Source organism: Pristiophorus japonicus, chromosome 13 (genome assembly GCF_044704955.1).
Source record: "Pristiophorus japonicus isolate sPriJap1 chromosome 13, sPriJap1.hap1, whole genome shotgun sequence".
NCBI classification, from domain to species: Eukaryota; Metazoa; Chordata; class Chondrichthyes; family Pristiophoridae; genus Pristiophorus; species Pristiophorus japonicus.
The window spans coordinates 6,116,305-6,143,050 of record NC_091989.1 but is presented as its reverse complement, the minus strand read 5'-3'; the positions used below and the strand labels follow the sequence as shown (position 1 = coordinate 6,143,050).

Here is a 26,746-nt window from a genome sequence, read left to right as displayed (position 1 = left end):
CATTCACTGAGATCATGGTCTATCTTCTACCTCAACTCCACTTTCCTGCCTGATCCCCATATTCCTTGATTTCCTTAGTGCCCAAAAATCTATTGATCTCAGTCTTGAATATACTCAACAACTCAGCATCTACAGCCCTCTGGGGCAGAGAATTCCAAAGAATCACCACCCTCTGAGTGAAGAAATGTCTTCTCCTCTCAGTCCTAAATGGCCGACCCCTTATCCTGAGACTATGCCCTCTCGTTCTAGCCTGTCCAGTCAGGGGAAACAGCCTCTCGGTAACTACCCTGTCAATCACCCTCAGGATCTTGTATGTTTCATGAGATCATCTCTCATTCATCCAAACTCCAGAGAGTATAGGCCCATTCTATTCAATCTCTCCTCATAGGATAGCCCTTTCATCCAAGGAATTTAGTGAATGCCCGTTGCGCCCAAAGTTCCCTGTAATTTTTTTCGGTATGTGACCCCTTTAACGGGCTGCGCGGTCCGTTCAAATTTCCGCGTATGCGCGGTTTCTCCCTTTTTAAAAAATCCCGTGGGCGGCCTGCGCGGGACCTCCAGACCGCTGCACAGCCGCGCAGCTTAACTGGAACGTTGGTTGCACCCCATCTAAGGCAAGTATATCCTTCCTTGGGTAAGGAGGCCAAAACTGTGCGTAGTACTCCAGCTGTGATCTCACCAAGCGGACTGCAGCGGTTAAAGGCGGCGGCTCACCACCACCATCTCGAGGGCAATTGGGGATGGGCAATAAATGCCGGCCTTGCCAGCGACACTCACATCCCATGAACGAGCTTTTTTAAACAAAAACAAAGCCCCTTATAATTTCAGCATGCCTTTGTTACTCGTACACCAAACCCCTTGCAATAAAGGCTAACATACCATTTACATGGTAGTTTAAAATAGAAGGTTTTGTGCATTTGCAGTTATAGCTAAAATAGTTTGTCGTCATGAGCCATACAGATAAGGAAAGTCCCTGGTCCCAGTATGTGCTGAGTCAGCTGATCTTGGTGAGGGCAGCAGTAAAGGCATGTGTTCAGCTGGAGTTCCATTGTGTATTTTTGCTTTGTTGTGATTTGGAAACTGCTTTGCATCATTGCTAAATGGGCAGTAAAGCTGCACTATATATAGTATTCTTTACCATGTTTAAGCCCACTCCTACATTCGCTCTCAGCTCCTCCAGTCCCACAAGCCCCTGAGATCTCTGCACTCCTCCATTCTTTTCTCTTGGGAGCATCTCCAATTTTAATCGCTCTGTCGGTGGCTGTGCCTTCAGCTGCCTGGGCCCTAAGCTGTGGAAGTCACTCCCTAAATCTCTCCGCCTCTCTAACTCTCTTTTCTCCTTTAAGACGCTCCTTAAAACCTACCTCTTTGGCCAAGCTTTTGGTTATCTGCCCTAATATCATCTTGTGTGGCTCGGTGTCAAATTCTGCTTGATAATCGCTCCTGTTAAGCACCTTGGGGATATTTTACTATGTTAAAGGCACTGTATAAATACTTGTTGTTGAAGTAGTAGTTGCCAAAGTGCCATAATTCGCGTAGAACTATCTTATATAGTCAACTTTTATACACTTTTAAATTCTTTCAGAGTGAAAAGAGGCAATGATGTGTTCTAACCTGTTAAATACCTCTGCCGTTGGGCAGACTGCGGAGAATTTGAATCAGGGACTGCATGCTGTAAATGGTACTGGCATGAACATCAACGGTCCCCACCTGATGGACACGTTTACCCCAGAAGACACCTTGCAGGAAATGGACGAGCTGATTAAGGAGAACAATGAGTTAAAAGGTGCCCTTACATTTGAGCTTAATATAACGGATTTTTATTGCAGGAAACCTGTAATCTGCTGTGCCATTCATTCACAAAATTGTTTAGGTTTGGATGTCGATGGTTAATCAAATTACAAAACTTAAAAGAGTACATTTCTATCACTTAATAACAGCTGTTCCATGTGGAAATGATGTACAGTATCCGAACAAGAGCTGTAGGTTAAAAAATAAATTATTTTTTGTCAATCGAGTTACGCACAACCTTTTAATGTAGAGCCTTGTTTTTTAAAATTTAAAACTCTAGTTCTAGTCTCTGCTAAGGTAATCCACTCCCTTGGCACCAGGTGTCTGAAGTCAGGCAGGTGATTTGCTCCTATTTCTCTAGGTGTGTTTGTCTTGAATTAGCTCAATTGCTTTAAGAAGCAGATGGGTAGGTAATTGATTAGGAGATAGGAGACAGAGTAGGGTATAATGGGTATATAGGATGTGACTAGTGGTGTCCTCCAGGAATCTGTACTTGGGGCCTCAGCTTTTCACTATACAGGTACAACATCCAAAATCCGGAATCCTCAGGTCTTAGTCTGTTTATGGATTTTTCCGGATTTCAGACAAGAAAATCAAGTCTGAAATCCCGAATCCTCGACCGAATCCGTGCTGGGTTTTGCCAGATTTCGGACCTCGTCGCTCAAAACCCGACACGGATTAGGTCGAGGATTCCAGATTTCAGACTATTGATTTTCTTGACTGAATCCCCAATCCTCGACTGAATCAGTGCCGGATTTCGGACCTCGCCGTCCGCGGCCCCCCGCGCTGCGCTTTTTTACCAGTTTCCTCGTCCCTCGCTGCCTGATGTCGTCTTGGCCACCTCAAAATTGTCCGGTTTTCGTACCATAATTCCGGATTCCACATGACTCTATCTGGGATGTGCAAAGTGTCCAGTTTTCGGACAATTCCAGATCGGGACGTTGCACTTGTATTTATAAATGACTCGGATGAAAGAATAGAGAACCGTATATCGAAGTTTGCTGATGTCACTAAGAACATAATAGGAGCAGGAGTAGGCCATACGGCCCCTCGAGCCTGCTCCGCCATTTTATATGATCATGGCTGATCTGATCATGGACTCGGCTCCACCTCTCTGCCCTCTCCCCATAACCCCATATCGTTTAAGAAACTGCCTATTTCTGTCTTAAATTTATTCAATGTCCGAGCTTCCACAGCTCTCTGAGGCAGCGAATTCCACAGATTTACAACCCTCTGAGAAGAAATTTCTCCTCACCTCAGTTTTAAATGGGCGGCCCCTTATTCTAAGATCATGCCCTCTAGTTCTAGTCTTCCCCATCAGTGGAAACATCCTCTCTGCATCCACCTTGTCGAGCCCCTTCATAATCTTATACGTTTCAATAAGATCACCTCTCATTCTTCTGAATTCCAATGAGTAGAGGCCCAACCTACTCAACCTTTCCTCATAAGTAAGTCAAACCCCTCATCCCCGGAATCAACCTAGTGAACCTTCTCTGAACTGCCTCTAAAGCAAGTATATCCTTTCGTAAATATGGAAACCAAAACAATGCAGTATTCCAGGTGCGGCCTCACCCAATACCTTGTATAGCTGTAGCAAGACTTCCTTGCTTTTATACTCCATTCACTTTGCAATAAAGGCCAAGATATCATTGGCCTTCCTGATAACTTGCTGTATCTGCATACTATCCTTTTGTGTTTCATGCACAAGTATTCCGAGGTCCAGCTGTACTGCGGCACTTTGCAATCTTTCTCCATTTAAATAACTTGCTCTTTGATTTTTTTTCTGCCAAAGACTTAAGTTAGGCGGCACAGTAAGAAGTGTAGATGGGAGGAGGAAGTTGCAAATGGACATTGATCGATTTAGCGAGTGGGCAAAACTGTGGCAGATGGAGTTCAATCTTGGGAAGTGAGAGATCATCCACTTTGGACCCAAGATAGATCAGAATGTTTTTTAAATGGTGAGAAGCTAGAAACTGTGGGGGAGCAGAGAGATTTAGGGGTTCAAGTACAGAAATTACTTAAAACTAGTGGACAGGTAGAAAAAATAATGAAAAAGGATAATAGAATGTTAACTTTCATCTTTGAGGCTGAAATACAAAGGGGTAGAAGTCATGCTACAGATGTGTACAGCATCTTAAGTAATACATTGTTCTGGGCACCACACCTCAGGAAGGATATATTGACCTCTGAGGAGGTGCAGCACAGATTCACCAGAATTATACTGGGGCTAAAAGGGTTGCATAGACTAGGCTTGTATTCCCTCAAGTATATAACATTAAGAAGTGATCCAAGGAACAGTGAGAACTCACGAGAGAACAAACCATTAGAAAGGCAAAGAGAAATTACAAAATCACATTGTTGTGGAATATAAAAATAATGAAGTGTTCTCTAGACACATAAATAACAAAAGGAAAATTAAAGTGCCACTGATAGATGAGCAAGTTAAACTCACAGGTGGCAACGGAGAAATGGTCGAAGTATTTAATAATTACTTTTGTGTGCGTTTTTACTAAGGTAATGAAATAGACACTGGCCAGTCTGCGTATATATTCCCTAAAAATTATATTTACAAAATATTAAAGTATGCTTCCACGCAATGAGGCGGAAAAGAAATCACGTACTTTGCAGTGTTGGCACACGTCCAAGCAATTACACAGCAGCCTATCAGCTGGATAATGGTGAGTCATCTGGGGAGTTTAAAAGGGAGGGTGAGAAAATACAGTCTCTTTTTTAAAAGTTGATGTTCAACTGGATTCAACCACGGGCAATGAGAGTAGGGGAAAAGTGACAAGAATATACAACCCATTTATCTCATCTAGCCAGCTTTTTCCATAGCTCATGTAGAGCTACATTTTTGTGCATTTTATTAAATCTGTTTAAGCTCCTTCGGCTAGTTCTGCAAAAATAGTGAAGCAGAACTCTGCAATTTGCGTACTTGCCCACATCTCCACTATTCAATCCCGGCCTGCTAACTTCCACAACACGGGACCAGTTGTGTCTCAGAATCGTACAGCACAGGGGGCGACCATTCGGCCCATCGAGTCTGCGCCGGATTCCAAGAGCAATCCAGTCAGTCCCACTTCCCCACTCTTTCCCCATATCCCTCCCAAGTATTTATCCGATTCCCCTTTGAAAGCTGCTGTTGAATCTGTATCCACCACCATATCAGGCAGTGCGTTCCAAATCCTCATCACTTGTTGCGTAAAAACGCTTTTTCTCCTGGAGTATTTGATCCTCTGTGTTCATATCTACCTCCGTAACCTCAGAGCACATTGCCAACGAGATGTTTCCCCAGCTGCTTCATGAAGGACTTATTCAACACAGTATCAACTTACTTAGCTTCACTTAGTTTAATTTAAAAGCTTGACACAGAAACAGGCCATTCAGCCCAACCAGTCCATGCCGGTGTTTATGCTCCACTCGAGCCTCCTGCCGTCTTTCCTCATCTAAATCTATCAGCGTAGCTTATAGCTCTTAGTTAGAAACAGGCCCCGTCAGAAACTTGCTTGAAAAGAACCGTTTTAATAAAAATGCGCGCGTGACCCTGGGAAACGTCATTGCAGAGATGGTGCCAGAGATTACTCTGTGGAGTTTTCTTCTTTGACAAGACAACCACAGCACTGGGACTAGCTGGCTTTGTAACTTCATATTCTTGGTGCAGTTTCAATGGCAAGGCTTCTTAAAATATTATCAGGAACAATTCCGTAACAAACAAAAAGCATAGGCCGTAGCTCTCTTAGTAAACGAGAGAACAGTCAGTTGCTCTGATTTGATCTTGTAGTTCAGGATAAGTGCATTTATTAAAAGCCCCCTCTATCCAACTACAAAGCTAATTTTGCATGTCCTTTTTGAAGAAATGTTTTCTCAAAACTTTTATATTTCAGGCATGTGAAACAAGTTGAACTAGAGGTAGAAAAGACAAAGCTAGGATAGGCATGGAGAACTTAAGATGGGTAGCACATAATAAATCGCTAGCCTCATAGTCAGGCTACGTTCCTTCCAAGATGCACAGCCATGGACCAACTTTTCCCATGTAAACTTTTGTGCATTCGCAAAACTTTGGATGGGCCACACAAGCCCGTTCAAGGGACCCGAACATCCAAATTGAACATTGGGGGAACATTGCAGTTGGGCGCAAATGTTTTTTTCAACAAGACTGTTAACTAGATAGCCTTTTGAACTCCATTAGACACAATGGAATTTTTCAGGTCCCCATTCTGCACTATTTTAGATTTGTCAAAATCACAAAACACTTCCTCTAAAAGGAATTTAGAAGCTTTTTTTAATTATACAGAAATTCCAGAGGATTTACACAGAAATGGTGATCATTGGACTCAGCGCCTACCCCCAATAGCTCTACTTTTTCTAACTGTGTTCCTACAGTAATTTAATACATTGCAGAACTTTTTTTAGTGGGCCAATTGGATCTCAGCTGTGAATAAATGTCTGTCGTGAAGGGCTTTGTTTTTTAAAAAAAAATAGTCTTTCGCTAAGTTACAGAAATATTCTTTTAGATTAGATTTAATTTATAGGACAGCTCCATATTTAATTAATTTTTTTAAGCAAAGTATTGGCGATTGTGTCTTGCAGAAGCCATTAAGCAAACAAATCATGCCATGAAGGAACGTTATGAAGAACTTGCAACTTGGCGTGAGAAGCAGAGGGTGGAACGAGAGTATATTCAGAATAAATTCGAGGAGGCCAAAACCCGACTCTCGGACTTTGCTGCAGAGAACGAAGCCTTGAAGAAAAAGATCCAAGAGCTAAATTCAGATGGGTTACAGGTATAAAGAATGGATTTACAGCACTACATGGAACCTTATTTAATTCCACTGAAGATATGGAGGCTGAAATATTTTAACTTGCTCTCATTAAAGGGGTAAAAGATGAATATGATCCAGGTCTTTTTAAAATGTTGAAAGGCAATTACATTGTGAAATAGTTGATATAAAAAAAAACTATTTTATATCGGCGATCCAGGTTCTAATCTTATGGGCATTTATCCACAACATAAGGCTGACAAAGGGGCACTGAACTGGTTGGAGAGGCTGACTGGGAAATGTAAACATTTGCACATGCTGTAGGGATGCTTTTCTGAGTTTGGGATTTTAATATATTGTTGGCAGAATAGAAAGAGTGATGGTTTTTACTTGACCCTGATTAACTTAATCTGTAAGTGATTAACATTGACACTGCTGCCTAAAGAGGGAAAGAGTTCCATTGCCTGGGAGTGCTGTCCCACGTACGCGTGTTTAAAACCAAGATGCAAATCGGGTATTTAATTCAAACTCTCCTAAGTATGATTACAAAATTCACAAGACTAAAGTTGACTCTCTTCCCCTTCCAGTGTAACACATTGTGTAGAATAAGGTTCCATTAAAATCAGTTAACTTTTTTTTTGCAAGAGTGACCAAATACCTGGTTAAGACCGAGTCTAAATAGACATTGATGATGAGAATCTCTGAAATGCTATCCTTCCAATCCTTTCGTGGCCCACAGTGATATCATCTGTAGAATGCAACTGGTCAGACTTGACTAGATTGTAATTCTAGGTTAACATTTAGTACCTGCTCAATTCCCCATGAAGCTGGAAGTTCCACAGAATTATAACTTCAGTTATTTACAGCCCTTTTTATATGTTGGAGAATCCCATCAGTGCACAAATTATACTTGGTCTCTTGGAAGGAATGGGCTTTCATCCTGTCCGTGCTTTCTTATGTTTGTAAGTAATCTGTCGAGATGTTTTTTTTTTAATGCTTATTTATTTCCTTACAGGGGGTAACCAAAGGTGACCCAGTCGCTGAAGGTGCGTTCTCTAATCTGGTGGAACAAGATGTTCAGCAACTGAAGGTGTTTGTTAGTAGGCTACAGGCGGAGAAAGCTGATTTGGTTGCCATGAATTCCGAGCTCCTACTGAAGTTAAATGCGGCATCATCGGAAGATTCGTTTGTTGAAATTCGTATGGTGGTATGTGGAAAAACTAAAAGTATACGGAGATCCAGTACATGTTAGTTCCTGTAATTAGATATTGTTGCAGTGTACAATTATATATTTCTGCACTAAAAGGACTGAATGATTGCAATATAAATTGGTGTTTGTACAGGTTCCTATTTAATTTGAGCCAAGCCTGTGGTATGGATCTAATGTATGAAAGTTGGAAAAATGCTAGCATAGCACATTTTATAAAGTGAAGGAATGCACTCTGCACCATGAAATTGCAGACAACAACTTGTATTTATATAGCGCCTTCAACGTAGTAAAGAAGCGGAGAGGCTTGGAGGGGAGGGGGGATTCCAGAGCGTAGGGCCTCTGCAGATGAAGGCACGGCCACCAATGGTGGAGCGATTTAAAATCCGAGATGCTTCAGAGGCCAGAATTAGATGAGTGCAGATATCTCAAAGGTTTGTAGGGTTGGAAGAGATTTAGAGTTGGGGAAGGGCGAGGCCATGGAGGGATTTGAAAACCAGGATCCCCTCTGCATGTTCTACCTGGGGCTGATTGCCGTGATTCTCCATACTGTGGCATACTGTTCTCCAGCTTTGCTGTAGACAGGAAACGAGCAAAAAGGGGAGGAGGAGGAATTTTAGGTGTGGTGTCTTTTGTTAATTGGGTTTCAATTCTAGGAAATACTGTTTCTGTTGAGCTTTTTTTTAGATGTTTAAAGATCTTGTTTTTAACATTGAGCAAATACATCACACCAGTATACAATCCAATTTACATGCAATAATGCTCTTTACTTCTGTAGGAGGCTGTGGATGATGGTGAATTAAAAGCAACAAAGGAATTGCAGTGCAAGAATGCAGACAGTTATGCAGCCTATACGTAAGTGATTCCATTTGTTTGTCTGCTTCATTGTCATAGCACTAACATTTGAATGACATTATATGTTATTCAAACTTTTAATTGCTGCACATTTTGCACTGATATTTATTAAGTGGTCTACTCTTAAATTGAAGTTGGGGAGGGAGTTGGGCTGGAGGAGGTTAGAGATAAGGAGGGATGAGGCCATGAAGGGATTTGAAAATAAGGATGAGAATTTTGAAATCAAGGCGTTGCTTAACCGGAAGCCTATTGCAAAATTCACTGAAATTCTGTTGCTCACCATGTACTGCTTAGTTCAAATTCAAATTGCTACCTCAAATGCGCCATTTAAATGAATTTCATTACCATGATCAATATCGGGTGCATCGATCTACTTGCCTTGCCCCATATGAATGCAGTGCATTGTTGAGTGGAGACAGAGAGCAACTTGAGAATGGTTTGAGAACGTGGCTAGTCAGAATTACAAGACCCGAGTCATTGGCAGAAAAAATCCCAAGATTATAGAATATATGGAGAAACATTGTGGAGAAAAGAAGTGGTGGCATAAAAATTGAACATCCCTCTCCAGCTACCTGAAAAACAAGAGGCGGATCACTGCTCTTCAGTTCTGACAGGACTGGACAAGTTAGATGCGGGAAGAATGTTCCCATTGTTGGGGAAGTCCAGAACCAGAGGACACAGTCTTAGGATAAAGGGTAAGCCATTTAGGACTGAGATGAGGAGAAACTTCTTCACTCAGTTGTTAACCGTGGAATTCTCTACTGCAGAGAGTTGTTGATGCCAGTTCATTGGATATATTCAAGAGGGAGTTAGATATGGCCCTTATGGCTAAAGGGATCAAGGGGTATGGAGAGAAAGCAGGAAAGAGGTACTGAGGGAATGATCAGCCATGATCACATTGAATGGTGGTGTAGGCTTGAAGGGCCGAATGGCCTACTTCCTGCACCTATTTTCTATGTTTCTTCAGCAAAACAAATTGCAGCCAAAGAAAGAAGATACTTTCTTCAGCTTATACTGATGTTGAATCATTGTTGAATTGATTCAAGGAAATCAGAGCAGCTATCTAAAAAGAAAGACGCATTTATTTAGTGCCTTTCACAACCTCGGGGCATCCCAAAGTGCTTTGCAGCCAATGAAGTACTTTTTGAACACAGCAGCCAATGTGATAATGACCAGATAATCTGTCTTTAAGTGATGTTGATTGAGGGTTAAATATTGGCTAGGACACCGGTGATAAGTCCCCTGCTCTTCTTCGAAGTAATGCTATGGGATCTTTTACATCCACCTGAGCGAGAAGACAGGGTCTCGGTTTAACGTCTCATCCGAAAGACGGCACCTCTAACAGTGTCTACACTGAAGTGTCCGCCTGGATTTTTGTGCTCCAGTTTCTGAAGTGGGACTTGAACCCACAGGCCTCTGACTCAGACGAGAGTGCTAGCCACTGAGCCACGGCTGATGCACAGATATGGCCTGGTCTTTCTGTAAAAAGCAAATTAATTCACCAAAGAATATGGAACTGACTGGGCTCAGTTTTGGCCAGGAGTTGCTCTTTTTTTGGAAGCAGCTTGATTTTTCTGGAGTATCTTAAAAATCCCCATTTTGCACATTCAATTTGCGCCAGTGTAAGTGAGTTAGTTAGGATTTTTTAGTTTAGTTTTTTTTCTCAAAAGGGGGCGTTACCAGCCACCTATGCCAGTTTTGGCCATTTAGGTCACTTTGGCCAGCTAATAGTTACTCCAAATCTACTTAGGCCAGCGTATGTGGCCACTTCAGAAAACCCTTGCGGAGTGATAAGAAATCAGGTACATCGGTAGGTACCCGAGGTAGGTACATTGGAGGCCAGCAGAACTTAATGACTTGACTAAAGAATGTGACTAGGATCAAACAGCTATACGGGACATCATATGACAAACTTCGCAAAGTTAATTTACTATACAACAGAAGCATTCATGGAAGCTTAAACTACAAAAATAAAAAGTAAAAAATAGTTGAATTAAATTGCCCTAATCTCTCAACTAATTTAAACAACTATTTGTTTGCAATGATTATACTGGGCCAAAATTGAGGCCATATTATCTAACTAAAGTCGAATTCAATAAATAAGATATTCTCAGTGTTCCTCTGTCACTTATGTTCTTCTTTCACAATAGCACCAGGTGAATAGGCTTGACAAATGGTCACCACTATTCGAGACAAAACATATTTACATAACTTTTTTCAAAATATCCAAAAGTCCAGGAAAATGACAAGCCATTAAGAAAGTTCAAAAATAGCTACAGTGCATAAAATATCAAACCTGAGGTCAGTCGCACCGGGAGACTACTCGGCTAGGGGCGGGCATCGGGTCCCACGCACAGAGAGGCTGGGGGCAAGGAGCTACTGCGCATGGGCGGACGTCCTGGCACTGTTTTCAGCGCAGGATGCTGGCTCCGCCCCGACTCGACTGGCCACGCTGCATGACTGTGGCCAAAGTGGGGAGCGGTTTTTTTTCAGTGCACTTATCAACGGAGAAAAGCAGCGCATCTCCGGTAAGTGCGCCGCAAAAAGGGGTGAGCCAAATTTGAGCCCTCTGTTTCTGCATTGCAAATCAGCTGCTTCAAAGAGAACTATGCAAATTAAGTCCCGGTCCAGACAAGGAGAGCAAGTGATATTACCACAGAAAACTCTGCCATCTGAAGTTTTAACTTCCATAAGCCCAAAGACATCTCTAATGCCGATGAAACTGGCCTTTTATTTACAAGCTGCACTTTGAGGAGTATTTGTACCACTTCGACCAAAGTATTGCATCACAAGGCAGAATAGTCAGCTTCTTTATGGTTAACTTTCAGCACACGAATTGACTGCATCTAAATGCAATGGAATTAATAAGTGTCCCACCAATCATGACTTCTCTGATTCAGCCAATGGATAATTGATGTTTTACATAGGATATACGGCACAGAAACCGGCCATTCGGCCCAACCAGTCCATGCCGCAATTTATGCTTCACTCGAGCCTCCTCCCATCTTTCCTCACCTAAATCTATCAACATAACCCTCTATTCCCTTCTCCCCCATATGCTTGTCCAGCCTCCCTTTTAAATGCATCTCTCTACTATTCACTTCCCCTGTGGCAGCGAGTTCCACATTCTCACCACTTTTTGGGTAAAGATGTTTCTTCTGAATTCCCTATTGGGTTTCTTGGTGACTATCTTATATTGCTGGCCTCTAGTTACGTTCTTCCCCACAAGTGGAAACATTCTCTCTCTATCCACTCCCATCAAAACATTTCATAATTTTAAAGACCTCTATTAGGTCACCTTTCAGCCTTCTCTTTTCAAGAGAAAAGAGACCCAGCCTGTTCATCCTTTCCTGATATGTATACCTTTGCATTTCTGGTATCATCCTTGTAAATCTTCTCTGCACTCTTTCCTGTGCCTCTATCCTTTTTATAATATGGCGACCAGAACTGTACGCAGTACACTAAGTGTGGTCTACTCAAGGTTCGATACAGGTTTAGCATAATTTCCCTACTTTTCAATTCTATACCACCTGTACCTTTGAAACCTCACAACAAGAAACATTTTAGTGCACAGTGATTGTCATTCCTGAGGCTAAAGTGCAATTTTCAGTGGATAAGAACATAAGAAATAGGAGCTGGAGTCAGCCACCTGATCCCTCGAGCCTGCTCCACCATTCAATAAGATCATGGACTCAGCTCCACTTCCCCGCCCGCTCCCCATAACCCTTTATTCCCTTATCGCTCAAAGATCTGTCTACGCCTTAAATATATTGAATGACCCATCCTCCACAACTCTCTGGGGCAGAGAATTTCATAGATTTACAACCCTGAGAGAAGAAATTTCTTCTCCATCTCAGTTTTAAATGGGCGGCCCCTTATTCTGAGACCATGTCCCCTAGTTTTAGTTTCCCCTATGAGTGGAAATATCCTCTCTGCATCCACCTTGTCTAGACCCCTCGTTATCTTGTATGTTTCGATAAGATCACCTCTCATTCTTCTGAACTACAATGAGTATAGGCCCAACCAAGTTGACTCTTTATCTCCAGAATCAACCTCGTGAACCTTCTCTGAACAGCCTTCAATGCATGTATCTCCTTAAATACGGAGACTAAAACTGTACACACTACTCAAGGTATGGCCTGTACAGTTGTAGCAGGACTTCTCTGCTTTTATACTTTATCCCCCTTGCAATAAAGGCCAACATTCCATTTGCCTTTACTTGCTGTACATGCATACTAACTTTTTATATTTCATGCACAATGACCCCCAGGTTCTTCTGTAATGCAACACTTTGCAATTTTTCTCTTTAAATTATAATTTTCTTTTAAAAAATTTTCTGTCAAAGTGGATAACCTCGCATTTTCCCACATTATACTCCATCTGCCAATTTTTTGCCCATTCACTTAGCCTATCTATATCCCTTTGCAGATTCTTTGTGTCCTCCTCACAATTGCTTTCCCACCCATCTTTGTATCATCAATAAACTTGGCTACACTGCACTCAGTCCCTTCATTCAAGTCATTAATATAGATTGTAAATAGTTGAGGCCCCAGCACCGATCCCTGTGGCACTCCACTAGTCACTGTTTGCCAACCGAGAAATTACCCATTTATCCCAACTCTCTATTTTCTGTTAGTTAGCTAATCCTCTATCCATGCTAATATATTACCCCCAACCCCGTGAACTTTTATCTTGTGCAGTAACCTTTTATGTGGATGTACTGCAGGCAATCCCCATGATCTATTCATAGTTTGAGCTGAAAGTGCAATCCATTGCTGACTGCTTTTGACACTAATCGATCCCGTCGGTGGAGGAAGCAGCTGGAGTTCCACATCGGAACAGCTGGTTCTGAAGCAGAAAACCTCCTTAAAAAGAATTAAGTTCTCCATTGGGATTGCCAGCACCATGAGTTTGGAATCCATTCTCCGTGTTGCTGAGGCAGTTCTGATGTCTGGATTGCTCATCAATATGGAAATTCTTGGTGTTGTGCTGGAGGATGCTTCTGCAAGAGGGAGTCGTCCCTCTAGGTGCGAAATTGGCTAAGTGACAGGAAACAGTCGTGGTGAACGGTCGTTTTTTGGACTGGAGGAAGGTACACAGTGGTGTTCCCCAGGGGTTGGTACGAGGACCACTGCTTTTCTTGGTATATATTAATGTCTTGGACTTGGGTGTACAGGGCACATTTCAAAATTTGCAGCTGACACAAAACTTGGAAGTATAGTGAACAATGAGGAGGCGAGTGATAGACTTCAAGAGGACATAGACAGGCTGGTGGAATGGGCGGACACGTGGCAGATGAAATTTAATGCAGAAAAGTGCAAAATAATACATTTTGGTAGGAAGAACGAGGAGAAATAATATAAAGTAAAGCGTAAAATTCTAAATGGGGTGTGTTATGTATGTAAACCTGTAAATACCATGTCTAACCACCAGAGGGCTTATCCCCTGGAGTCCCAAGGGATCCCACAATCCTTGGGAGCACCTGTATATAAGGAGGCCTCACAGGCTGGCGAGGCACCCTGAGATCTGTAATAAAGGACTACGGTCACATCTTACTTTGAGCTTGCAGTATCGAGTCAGACTCTATTCAAGACATAACAGGGTGCATGAACAGAGTCCTGGGGGTATGTGTGCACAAATCATTGAAAGTGGCAGGGCAGGTTGAGAAAGCAGATTTTAAAAAAACCATACGGGATCCTGGGCTTCATGAATCAAGGCAGAAGAGTACAAAAGCAAGGAAGTTATGATGAACCTGTATAAAACACTGGTTCGGCCTCAATTGGAGTATTGTGTCCAATTCAGGGCACTGCACTTTAGGAAGGATGTAAAGGCCTTGGAGAGGGTGCAGAAAAGATTTGCAAGAATCGTTCTGGGTTAAGGGACTTCAGTTACGTGGATAAATGAGAGAAACTGGGGTGGTTCTCCTTGGAGCAAAGAAGGTTGAGAGGAGATTTGATAGAGATGTTCAAAACCATGAGGGGTCTGGACAGAGTAGATAATGAGAAACTGTTCCCATTGCCGGAAGGGTCGAGAACCAGAGGACACAGATTTGTGATTGGCAAAAGAACCAAAGGCGACATGAGGGACAACTTCTTTACACAGTGAGTGGTTAGGATCTGGAATGCGCTGCCTGAGAGGGTGGTGGAGGGAGACTTGCGTGGCTTTCAAAAGGGAGTTGGATAAGTAACGAGGAAAAAAAATGTGCAGGGCTACGGGGAAAGGGCGGGGGAGTGGGACTGGCTGAGGTGCTCTTGCAGAGAGCCGGCACGGGCCGAATGGCCACCTTCTGTGCTGTAATTATTCTGCAATTCTGAGAGTGGGTATAACACGCTGACAGAAGTACAGGAACCAACTCCTCACCACACCGTGGCATCTAATTATGTGCAATTGCTGAGGAAATAGCTGACAACTAACTAGATGTCCCACTGAAACTCTTGTCTGCAAGAAATGGAATGGACATTTTTGTGAATGAATGTGCTGTTGACGAATACAAACCACAGTTAATGACTTTTGTGTTTTGACTGAACTTTGCATCGTGCAGCTTATACTATGCTCAAGACTCGATCACTGCACTGCAATAATTTGCGGTGTTTATGGCATATTTTGTGTTGCTGTAGTGCTTTGGTGGTTGATATACCGTAATAGATAAAATTGAACAGAAATTGATTTCTAACTAAGAAGAATAGACTTTGAGAAATGAAGTGATGTATTAGACAAGGGCAGATCCACAACATAATAGCTATTACTTTGTAAGACTGGGTGGAAACATGTACATTTAAAAAAAATGTTGACGTTTGTAAGATGGAATAAGATGTTGCAATATTATGAGGAATTAGAAAAATTTAAGATGTTTGGAAGCGTCCCAACAGAAACAGTTACAGGTAAATCAAGAGCAGGTGGCTTTGAAGATTACGTATAGATGTAGATAGCTGCGCTACAGAGCAAAATGTGTTTTGGGTTTCTCGGAGACTGCACATGTCACCTGTGGAATATTGTTAGTCAGGGTTGAATAATGTAGGTTGTAATATTGGATTGATACCTTTCTGTTCTGCAAGATTCATTTTAAGGCTTCTGAGAAATTTGACAAAGCTTTATCTTTTAGAAGTTATACTTATTGAATCTTCCAGGGATGGCAACTTACCATTACGTGAAATTCATGATTATATTCCACTCATGGGGAAATCTAGAACTTAGGGGGCATAGTTTCAGAATAAGGGTTGCCCATTTAAAACTGAGATGAGGAGGAATTTCTTCTTTGAAGATTGTAAATCTGTGGAATTCTCTACAGAGCTGTGGAGGCTGAGTCATTGAATATATTTGAGAGAGACAGATTTTTGAGCGATGAGAGTAAAGGGTTATGGGGGATCGGGCAGGGAAGCGGAGCTGAGTCCATGATATTAAATGGCAGAGCAAGCTCGAGGGGCCAGGTGGCCTACTCCTGCTCCTATTTCTTATGTCCTTATCTGTGATGGGACAATTTTCAAGAATGCTGAGTCTTTTTCGGGTTTTTTTTCATCATCAATAGTTTGAAGTAATGAACACTGATCAAAATATCATTTAATCATTGAAAAGCAGGTCAAAAACACAGGACGATACTGGGAAACGCCTGATGTCGGAAGAGCTAACGGTCAGCCAGCTCCTTCATGTGCTGAGGGACAAGACTCTGAAGTTGGAAAAACTTGAACGTGAGCTTCAATTTTCGAAGGAAAGGTAAAGAGCTTCGAGGCTGTGTAGCTGTCACTATCTGTAGCAAACCTTTTAAGTACTTTACATTCTATTTCAAAGTCTAATGCCAGTCATTTTGAGAATTGTAGCTATATAATGGACCCCATTGGCTGTAATGCCCAAAATTCAATTTTATTCATCAATTTGATTTGTCAACAGCTTGATTAATGTCATTGTGTGAGCAGTGAAGTTGCCATTTTGTGCGACTGTTGACGCCTAGAAAAAGATTATGCCATTTACATGACAAATTGAAGTGAAATTCTAATGGAAACTGAAGAAAGGGCAGTAAATAATTTCTTCGTTAGGGGATCACAATGAATGGGTTAACCAATTTATTTTTTAAATACAACTTTAAATAAAAAGATTCTCGGCCTACATACTTGGTAAAAGATAAATATAGTTTGGGTTCTTTTGTCATTTGAGATAAACTTCTGTTATGTTCTTGCACGGTGAGTACTCACGCAACTTGACATTGTTCTTCAGGGTTTCAGAGCTCTCAAAAGTTATTGAAACAGCTGAGAGTGCAACACAGACTGAGAAGAATGCAGCAGAGCAGCCTTCGTCCAATACCAAACAGGAATTACCATCCGAGAGTGTGCTGACTCATGTCAATGTAGAACAACAGAATGCTGATACAACAACTGCTCCCGTAGAGGGATTGAATAGTCCGAACAGCCAAGTAAGTGCTTTATGGTACTTGTTGCCCAAGTTTGTAAAACTCAATGGTTGCTGATAGAGATTCATTTGTTTGTTTTAGGAGCGTGGACGAAAAAAAGACCACGGTCCATCTTCTATCACCCTGGTAGACACGTGGTACAGAGTGGTTCCAAGGATGAGGGAATACAGTTACGTGGATAGACTAGAGAAGCTCGGGTTGTTCTCCTTGGGGTTGTTCACCTGGGAGCAGCGAAGGCTAAGAGGAGATTTTATAGAGTTGTTTAAAATCGAAGGGATTTAGATAGAGTAAATAAAGAGAAACTGTTTGCAATGGCTGAAGAGTCGATAACTAGAGGGCACAGATTTAAGGCGACTGGCAAATGAGGCGGCATAAGGAAAAACCTGTGTATGCAGCAAATAGTTCGGATTTGTAATGCACTGCCCGATAGGGTGGTGGATACAGATTCAGTAGTAATCTTCAAAATGGAATTGGATAAATACTTGAAGATAAAATTGCGGGATATGGGGAAAGAGCGGGGGAGGGGGTCTGACGGGATTGCTCTTCAAAAGAGCCGGCGCAGGCTCGATGGGCCGAATGTCCTCCTCCTGTGCTGTTCTATGATGCAACTCATCATCATAGGCAGTCCCTCGGAATCAAGGAAGACTTGCTTCCACTCTTGAAATGAGTCCTTGGATGGCTGAACAGTCCAATACGAGACCCACAGTCCCTGTCACAGATAGGACAGATAGTCATTGAGGGAAAGGGAGGGTGGGACAGGTTTGCCGCACGCTCTTTCTGCTGCCTGCGCTTGATTTCTGCATGCTCTCGGCGATGAAATTCAAGGTGCTCAGCGCCCTCCCGGATGCACTTCCTCCACTATATTGGAGTTGTTGACTAATCATAGCAATCAATCAACAGACCCAGACATGAGGTGAGGAAATCCCCAGTGGTGGAAAGAAAGACTTGCATTTATATAGCAGCTTTAGCACCTTTCACGACCTCTGGATGTCCCAAAGTGCTTTACAGCTTTCAAAAAGTCTCAAAGTACTTTTTGAAGTGTAGTGACTGATGCAGTGCAGGAAATGCAGCAGCCAACTTGCACACAGCCATGTCCCACTAACAGATATTTAATAAGTAACCAGCTTAGCTGTTTAATTGTTGGTTGAGGGGTGAATATTGGGCAGGACAGCAGGAGAACTACCCTGCTCTTACATTAATAGTGCCCTGGGATCTTTTGCATCCACCTGAGAGAGCAGACGACGCCTCGGTTTAATGTCTCATCTGAAAGACGGTACCTCCGACAGTGCAGCACTCCCTCAGCACTGCACTGGGAGTGTCAGCCTAGGCGAGGGTGCTACCCACTGAGCCACGGCTGACTGAAACTTGCTTTGGGAGCCATAGGTCCAAAGTCACTTCCTCCTAAGCACGCTACACTTATCCTGTCTCACATTGCTCATACATTGTATCCCAAATAGTGTTTTCTATAAGATATCTAATCTAATTTAATTCAAATACAGTCAATAATATCTGCTCTGTAAATTTACTAGTCACTGAAACAATGTTTCTGCAGGTTAGTTTTGAATTTAACCTAACTTTAAGCTCAGTCACACAAAAGATCTTGTTAAACAAACCAGATTTTATTTGTGTTTGTTTGCATGTTGAATTTTGACATTTGGGATCTTGACACACCAGCTATTTTTATGACTTCTATTTTCGTCATCGAGTAAGGCTTAGCTAGTGTTGGTCTGTTATTTAGACCTTCCTGGTATATAAATCTAACACTTCTCTATCCAGTCTTGCATGCATAGCTTTTTTTGTTTCCCTTAGTTAGAATTATTTTTTAGGTATTTAACAATCGTTTGTAGAACAAAAAGTAAATAAAGTCTTCCCCTGCCAACAGGTGATGACGATTATGTCAAGATGTCATTTTGGGATATTTGCCAAAATGTGAACTATTGTTTTCACAATAGTGAAATTGAAACCATGATACATTATTTAACAATATAGAGGTATTCAGTAACAGTATCTAAACTCTGATTGGTATATGCATTGGGTAGGCAGCAATGTAACCTACAATTAGCTCCTCGGAACAAACTGCTCCACTTAATACCTGCAGCATTATAGTACAGTTACTGCATTATACAGTGCCATTACTGTGTAAAGTTAACAGATTAACCGAGTGCTGTTCGTCTCTATCTGCAGTCTCCAAATGAAGTTGAAGTATTGAAGTCACAAGTGATGTCATTAGTAAAAGACTTGCAGGAAGCCCAGAAAAAGCTGGATGAAGCGGAACACATGAAGAAGTCTTTTCAGGAGAGGTAAGAAATATGCTTTGAAAATGGATCAGTAAGTTGAATCTGGAGAAACTCCCTATATGTTTTAGGCTGGTAGAAAGTTGTCTGCAAGGGTTTCTGACAAAGAACATGGATGCACACTTGTCCTCCTTCCCATGCCAGAACAACCCTGGAAGTGAATCTCTCAGCCTTACAACTCTGTAAAGAAGCTTCTCTTGCTCTCTGTTTCAAATCTCTTGCATGCAATCTTGTATCTATGGCCCCTTGTTCTAGACCCATCAACTACTGTAAACATTCTGCTTCTTCTCCCAAACCTTCTTTTCATAATTTTAGACGCTTCAATCCTATCGCCTCATAATCTGCATCGTTCAAACCAATTTTTAATCCAGGTTGCTATCCTACCTTTAATTCCATACTCCTTTTAATCTTCTGTAATCCCTCGTGTGGTGTCTTGGCAAAGGTTTTCCTGGAGTCCATGTACACTAAATCCATTGCATTTTCCGCATCTACCTGTTGCCTCCTCAGAGATCTGAGGTTTATCGAGCGTGATTATTATCCCTGTTGAAATCTGTGCTGGCTACTACTTCTTTCCACTTTATCTAGATGAGTGGTAATTTTATTTTTAATTGGAGATTATAGAATTTTCCCTACCACAGATGTTGAACTAATTAGTCTATATTTTACCTGGATTATCTTCTTTTGTTTATATAATGTACTACATTGGCTAATTTTCAGTCTTCTGGCACACATCTACACTCAGAGCCCTGAGGTAAAGTTATCTGCCTCGCCTCTGTCAGGATCCTAGGATATATCCCATTGGGCCCTGGTGTTTGTCTTCCTTTTGCGTTATCTAAAAATGTTCCTTTCATCCATCATAATATCACTGGCCTTTCTCTCCAATGCATCAGGATTCACCTCCTCTCTGATATCCTCATCTTTAATGATGACTGATGTGAAGCGCTTATTAAATACCTTTGCCATTTATAGAGCTAAGAGAAAGATGTACCTTTTTAGACCTATTCTTCTCTATTTTTGCATGGTTCCGCTCTATAAATGTCCTCCCAGGTGGATGTCGGTATCTGTAGAAGATAATTGGATGATAAACTGCAAAAAGTTTCAGATGATGCAAGTGCTTCTGTTGATGCCACCAGAATGTTTTGATACTCATAAATTCTATCCAATTCAAACCAGCTTGGCGAATATAAAACTTTGTCTCTGAACCTAGATTGAATTTGAAGTGAAAATTTTAACTACTTTTTGGCATAAGAATTTCAATCGTTTCCTTTTTTGTTTTCCGTAGAATTTGACTGATTTTTGTGGTTGGTGCAGGAAAAGCATGAGCTGTGGTGTAGCAAAATACATAATTATTAATCTCTCGTTCTCAGATGTCTGGATTTGGAACAGAAGCTGGCTAACGGCCAGGTGGGCATGGAGGAGATGAGGCAACTTAAGTTTTCCAGTGAAAAACTGAAACTGCAAGTGGAAAGCTTACAGGCAGAACAAAAAATTGACCAGATGAAATTAACGGATGAAAAAATGAAATTAGCAGAGGAAAAGTAAGTTTTTTTTTAAATATTTGGTTTACTCTTCTCACAAAACTGCAGCAGGAATTTGGCTGATCTTGAACTTTTTTTTATTGTGAAAGACTGTTTCGTGGCTTTGGGTGAAGTTAGGGTCTGGCTGTGCTGCCATGCCCCATAGTCGAATAACCTGCGGATCTGCGTTACTTGAATTTGTGTAGTGCTATTTCGCGTCAAAATATTACAAAGTGTTTTATGCAATGAATTATTATGGAGTGTACTCTAATTCTGCCCTCTTGAGCATCCCTGATTTTAATCACTCCACCATTGGTGGCTGTGCCTTCACCTCCCTCGGCCCCAAGCTCTGGAATTCCCTCCCTAAATCGCTCTACCTTTCTTTCCTCCTTCAAGACGCTTCTTAAAACATACCTCTTTGACCAAGCTTTTGATCACCTGCCCTAATTTCTCGTTGTGTGGCTGTGTCATTTTTTGTTTCATAATACTCCTGTGAAGGGCCTTGGGACATTTCACTACGTTAAAGGTGCTATATAAATACAAGTTGTTGTATTGATGTTTTGTAGGCTCATGCAGCAGGCATTTTGTGCCTGTGTCCCACATCGCAGTAATGAGCTGAATGACCAGTTATCTGTTTCTTGGTGATAAATTAGTTGAAAAGTAATGTTGGGCAGGGCAGCAGGGGAACCCATTTCTCCTTGTATATATTGCCATGGGATCTTTAACGTCCGTAATGTAAAGTCTCATCCAAAGGATAGCATTCTCAAGTACTATACTGGAATATTAGTCTACAGGCTGAGCTCAAACCCTGGCGTGAACTCTCAACCAATGTTCTCCCTATGCTGCACGCACGGTCAACTGCAAGGTCCTGCGCACACCGCTCACCGGCATTCACGTAAATACCGCACCTGCGCAGAAATTTAAAGGGACTGCGCACTGAAAGAAACGGGCCGCACAGAACAAAGCGCAGCTCTCACGGAGCATTGCTCACAACTTTCTGACCGAGTGGCGAGAGTGCTGACAACTGAGGCAACCTGGAATGAGGTGCCAGGGGTCCTGGCATCTGTAGAGCCAAACTCCAACATAAGGTGGCATCTTCAGAATAGAAAAGTGAAACAAACAGAAATATTTGCTATATATTCTGGGTGATATAACACCATGAGAGCATTGATGTTCGAATCGCCTTGAAAATAAAAGCTATTTTCTATTTTTTTCCTTTTATGTTTTTATTTAAAATAAAATGTTTAAATAGTAAAAATATAATTAACGGTACTTAATAAGCTTTTTTTAGTAATTCCTTACTTTGGTTCTTTCTAAACAGAAGGAAACTTGTGCAGATGCAAGTTGCTTATGATCATTTGTTTCAAGACTACAATGACCTTATGAAGGTGAAGGAAGAAATGAAAACTAAAGAGGTGTGTTCATTATTTGGGAAGTCTGATTTTGCTGAGGGTTTTAGTGCTGTGTAGATTTTTTTTTTAAGTCAACCTTTTTTTCATCACTTTACTCAAGCAAATTTGGTGTCAACTGTAAAGTAGATATGCTGTAAACAATTCATTTTAAAGTCCTGACATGAGTGCATCACCCCTGAGTATGCTGCTAGTATAAATGTCTCCCATTTTAAACTCCTGTAAAGACTCTGCAGTTGATGAGCAGTGCTGAAATCTAACCATATTTAGGGATATTCGATGATCCAGTTGATTCAGCATAGAAACTTGACTTGTAGCTCGAGATCTTTAGGAGCTCTCCTGTTAGACTGTGGCGTACAATGGCGCTGAAATATCTTCAGTCTGATTTACTTTATATGAGCACAAAAATCTAGACTGACACTCGTGCAGTGCTGAGGGAGTGCTGCACTGTTGGAGGGGCCGTCTTTCAGATGAGACGTTAAATCGAGACCCCTTCTGCTCTCAGGTGGATGTAAAAGATCCCATGATACTATTTTGAAGAAGAGCAGGGGAGTTATCCCCAGGATCCTGGCCAATATTTAATCCCTCAATCAACTTCACGAAAACAGATTATTTGGCCATTATCACATTGCTGTGTGTGGGAGCTTGCTGTGCGCAAATTGGCTGCTGTGTTTCCCACATTACAACAGTGACTACACCTCAAAAGTACTTAATTGGCTGTAAAGCACTTTAGGGCTCAGAGGTTGTTTTTTTTTTTAAATGGTGCTGTATAATTGCGAGTCAAAGAGAGAAAGAAAACGAGAGAAAAAGAAAGACTTGCATTAAATAGTGCTTTCCATGGCCACCGGACGTCCCAAAGCACTTTACAGCCAATTAAGTACTTTTTGGAGTGTAGTGACTGTTGTAATGTAGGAAACGCGGCAGCCAATTTGCACACAAGCAAGCTCCCACACACAGCAATGTGATATTGATTAGATAATCTGTTTTTGTGATGTTGGTTGAGGGATAAATATTGGCCAAGACACTGGGGATAACTCCCCTGCTCTTCAAAATAGTGCCATAGGATCTTTTACGTCCACCTGAGAGCAGACTGGCCTCGGTTTAATGTCTCATCCAAAATACGGCACCTCCAACAGTTGCAGCACTCCCTCAGCACTGCACTGGGAGTGTCACTCTAGATTTATGTGCTCAAGTACCTGGAGTGGGACTTCAACCCACAACCTTCTGATTCAAACGAGAGTGCTACCCACTGAGCCATGGCTCATACAGCTTCTGAAAATCTCCACCTATTAACAGTTAGCCCTAAACATTCTATAGCAATATATATGTTGAATTTGAATTCCATTTTGATGTGCTAATACTGACAGGGTAAACAGATAGAGACACTGAACAATCTTGCTGTTGAGCTGGATGTAGCTAAAAGAACAATGGAAGCAAATCAGCAGGCGCTTGCTCAACTAACGCAGACTGTTGCACAGCAAGCTGATGAGCTGAATGCACAGGTTAGATTTTGAGTTTTTTTTTAAAAAGGATCTTAATTAGTGCAGTTTGCATGTACTTAATGGTTATAATTTTTGCCTCCAAGGAATGTTTCGTTAAGCCACTTGGTCTCAATTTCATATCTTTATAGAATCAAAGAAAATTATGACACAGAAGGAGTCCATTCGGCCCATTGTGTACACGTCGGTCGAAAAAGAGCTGTCCAGCCTAATCCCACTTTCCAGCACTAGGTCTGTAGCCCTGTAGGTCACAGCTCTTCAAGTGCACATTCAAGTACTTTTTAAATGTGGTGAGGGTTTCTGCCTCTACCACCCTTTCAGGCAGAGTTCCAGACCCCCACCACCCTCTGGGTGAAAACAATTTTCCTAATCTCCCCTCTAATCCTTCTACCAATTACTTTAAATCTATGTTCCCTAATTAATGACCCCCTCTGCTAAGGGAAATAGGTCCTTCCTATCCAATCTCTCTCGGCTCCTCATAATTTTATGCACCTCAATTAAATCTCCCCTCAGCCTCCTCTGTTCCAAAGAAAACAACCCCAGCCTATCCAATCTTTCCTCATAGCTACAATTCTCTAGTTATGGCAACATCCTCGTAAATCTCTTCTGCACCTCTAGTGCAATCACATCTTTCTTGTAATGTGGTGACCAGAACTGCACGCAGTACTCCAGCTGTGACTTAGTTCATTAAAATAGAATTTGCATCTCAACATTTCCTAGTACCAGTGTTGCGTGAGGAGAAGCTCACCCGTTCACCACCTGAACGAGGAGTGCTAAAAGGAGAACCTGAAGAGACCGGGGTAAATTATTTTTGAAAAGGTCATTAGAATGCTGAACTATTGTAGCTGTTGGCCACGGTTATAAAGGTGGATGGGAAAGCAATTTACATTTTTACTCCAATTTTATTTGCAATTACTAACTGGTTAGGTTGTTTTGAAAGTTTAAATCCGTTATAAGCAGACATCTATTTCGGTGTTATCTATTTTTGTCTTGCTTTCTTTACTCAGAATGCACACAACACTGAATTAGTTGATGTCACTGCTCAATTAGAAATGGCCGAGAAAGCCCTGGTGGAAAAACAGCAAAAGATTGATGTAATGAAGCAGACCATTATAAAACAGGAAGAAGAAATAGAAACTGTGGCTGTATTCAAAGCACAGGTGAAGTGTAAAACTTTATGCTTGCATTAGAAACTTGCGATATTTTAGACGATGCCAGATAGTTCTCTTGTGCTTACTGGCAAAGACCACCCCCACCCTTCAAATGAGCCCTCACTCCCTGTGAATCAAATATGGCCTTGAATGCAAAACATCTGACAATGTATCATTATCCAAGGTCAAACTGCTGCTACAATTTGCTCATTAGAAATGTCTCGAGTTCTCTTGTGTTCTCTCAATGTTTGGATAGTGGAAGAATAACCAGTCTTATCAGTTCTCATGCGGCTCAGGCTAAAATCTATGAATCAGATTTATTTTAAAAATAAAGATTGACACAGCAGATTTCACTTGATTATTGAACTTTACTTAACTCACCACATTTATTTACAAATCAAAATACATTTTCCTAAACTTCAGTAGATTTTTAAAGTAACACGATTACTTCAGTGCAGGTGTCTGCAATACAAAGCCTTTGAAAATTCTATCTCCCGACCATTGTTCTCTTTCTTCGCCCCCCCCCCCCCCCCCAAAAAAAAACAAGGTGCGTGGCCGGGCACTAATCGTGAGGCCTCCGAGTAGGTCGCTCACCAGCTGCTGTCGCTGGAAGAGACACTGCGTATGAGCGGTCACACAGCAAATTTGAAGGGCCCGTGCAGGAAATGAAAATTAGAAGGAACATTGTTCCTGACCCCTTAACGTTTGAACTTAAATAAAGTAATTTACTAAATAACTTTTCAAAATTAAATAAATAAATCTCCACCCAGCTCTGAGGCATATATAGGGATAGTCCAAATTCAGGTGGTTCACGTATTCCAATTTGCTATGTTGTGCCCAGTAAGCAAACTGAAGTTGGTATCAAAATCCTGTAAAATGTAGATGAGAATCATTTTCAAAGATTTGAAATGCGGCTGATCTCTCTTTCTGTCACACAAAATCTATTCATTGCAACTCAGGAAGGTGCAAGAGAATATGATGATGTGAAGTGAGAAAGTGGACTGGCTCAGTAGGATGAATTGAATGTCTTTCCCCAATCATTCCACGTACCAGTCCTTTCTCTTTGTCCTTCTTAAAAATACTAGAACATGCATTGAACAAGTTAGTAGCCTGTCAGTTCACAGATTAATCTCCTCATTTAACGACATCCAGAGTGACACATTTTCCTGGCCTGCACCCTACATACGGAGATAATCTGGTTGTGGGCTAGAATTTCCCCAAGGCCCACCAGTGCCCGATTGCCGCCAAAAAAAACGCTACGGCTGAGAAGATTATCACTGGCAAAAACTCCCCTCTGCCCCCACAAAAATCTGCCCAGCGAAAAATAAAGATCTTGCACCCCCAATCTGGACAAGAAAGTGCAATTTCAGCTAGATTGGGCAGTGCCTAAAGAAAATGGGCGATAAATTAAAACATTTATAAAAATTTACCGAGGCTGTGGGTTAGGCCCAACACAAGAAAAAAAATAAAAATATTTTTTCAAAAAACCTAACTTAAAAAAAAATCAAAAAAAATTTCCAACACTTTTTTAAAAATTAAAGCACCCTAACAGATTTTGAAAATAAATAGTAAAAAAACCAATCACTTATCTTTTTCTTGAAGACCTACTTACCGACTGCCCAGCTCCGCTAATCCTTGTGGGCGGTTTTTAAAAAAATGTTTTATGCTTCCCTAAAAGTCCCCACTCAGCCAAAGATCGCTTCAGGGTGATCTGTGGACGGTGTACACCGGCCGTCCACTCCCCAGTGGGACTTCAAAACCGCTGGCGTGCCTCAGCAGGGGAATTTTTTGCCGACCCGGTTCTCGCCCAAAACAGCCAATGCCGCCAAGAAATCGGGTGGTGAAGCAGTGCAAATTCTAGC

General features: G+C 41.6%; 1 protein-coding gene across 3 annotated transcripts in view; it reads left to right on the top strand.

Annotated features, from left to right (window-relative positions):
* optn (optineurin) overlaps positions 1–26,746 on the top strand; it is a 38,620-nt gene that overhangs the window by 3,842 nt on the left and 8,032 nt on the right. For 2 of the 3 annotated variants that reach the window (XM_070897098.1, XM_070897099.1), the window contains exons 2-12: positions 1,586–1,786; positions 6,382–6,575; positions 7,567–7,758; positions 8,537–8,613; positions 16,189–16,323; positions 16,822–17,017; positions 19,199–19,314; positions 20,676–20,846; positions 22,147–22,240; positions 23,602–23,736; positions 24,741–24,893. In XM_070897098.1, coding sequence (XP_070753199.1) covers positions 1,600–1,786; positions 6,382–6,575; positions 7,567–7,758; positions 8,537–8,613; positions 16,189–16,323; positions 16,822–17,017; positions 19,199–19,314; positions 20,676–20,846; positions 22,147–22,240; positions 23,602–23,736; positions 24,741–24,893 — 1,650 coding nt within the window. In that variant the 5' untranslated portion in view covers positions 1,586–1,599. The remainder of the gene's footprint in view (positions 1–1,585; positions 1,787–6,381; positions 6,576–7,566; positions 7,759–8,536; positions 8,614–16,188; positions 16,324–16,821; positions 17,018–19,198; positions 19,315–20,675; positions 20,847–22,146; positions 22,241–23,601; positions 23,737–24,740; positions 24,894–26,746) is intronic. The other variant, XM_070897100.1, reaches the window with a different exon arrangement.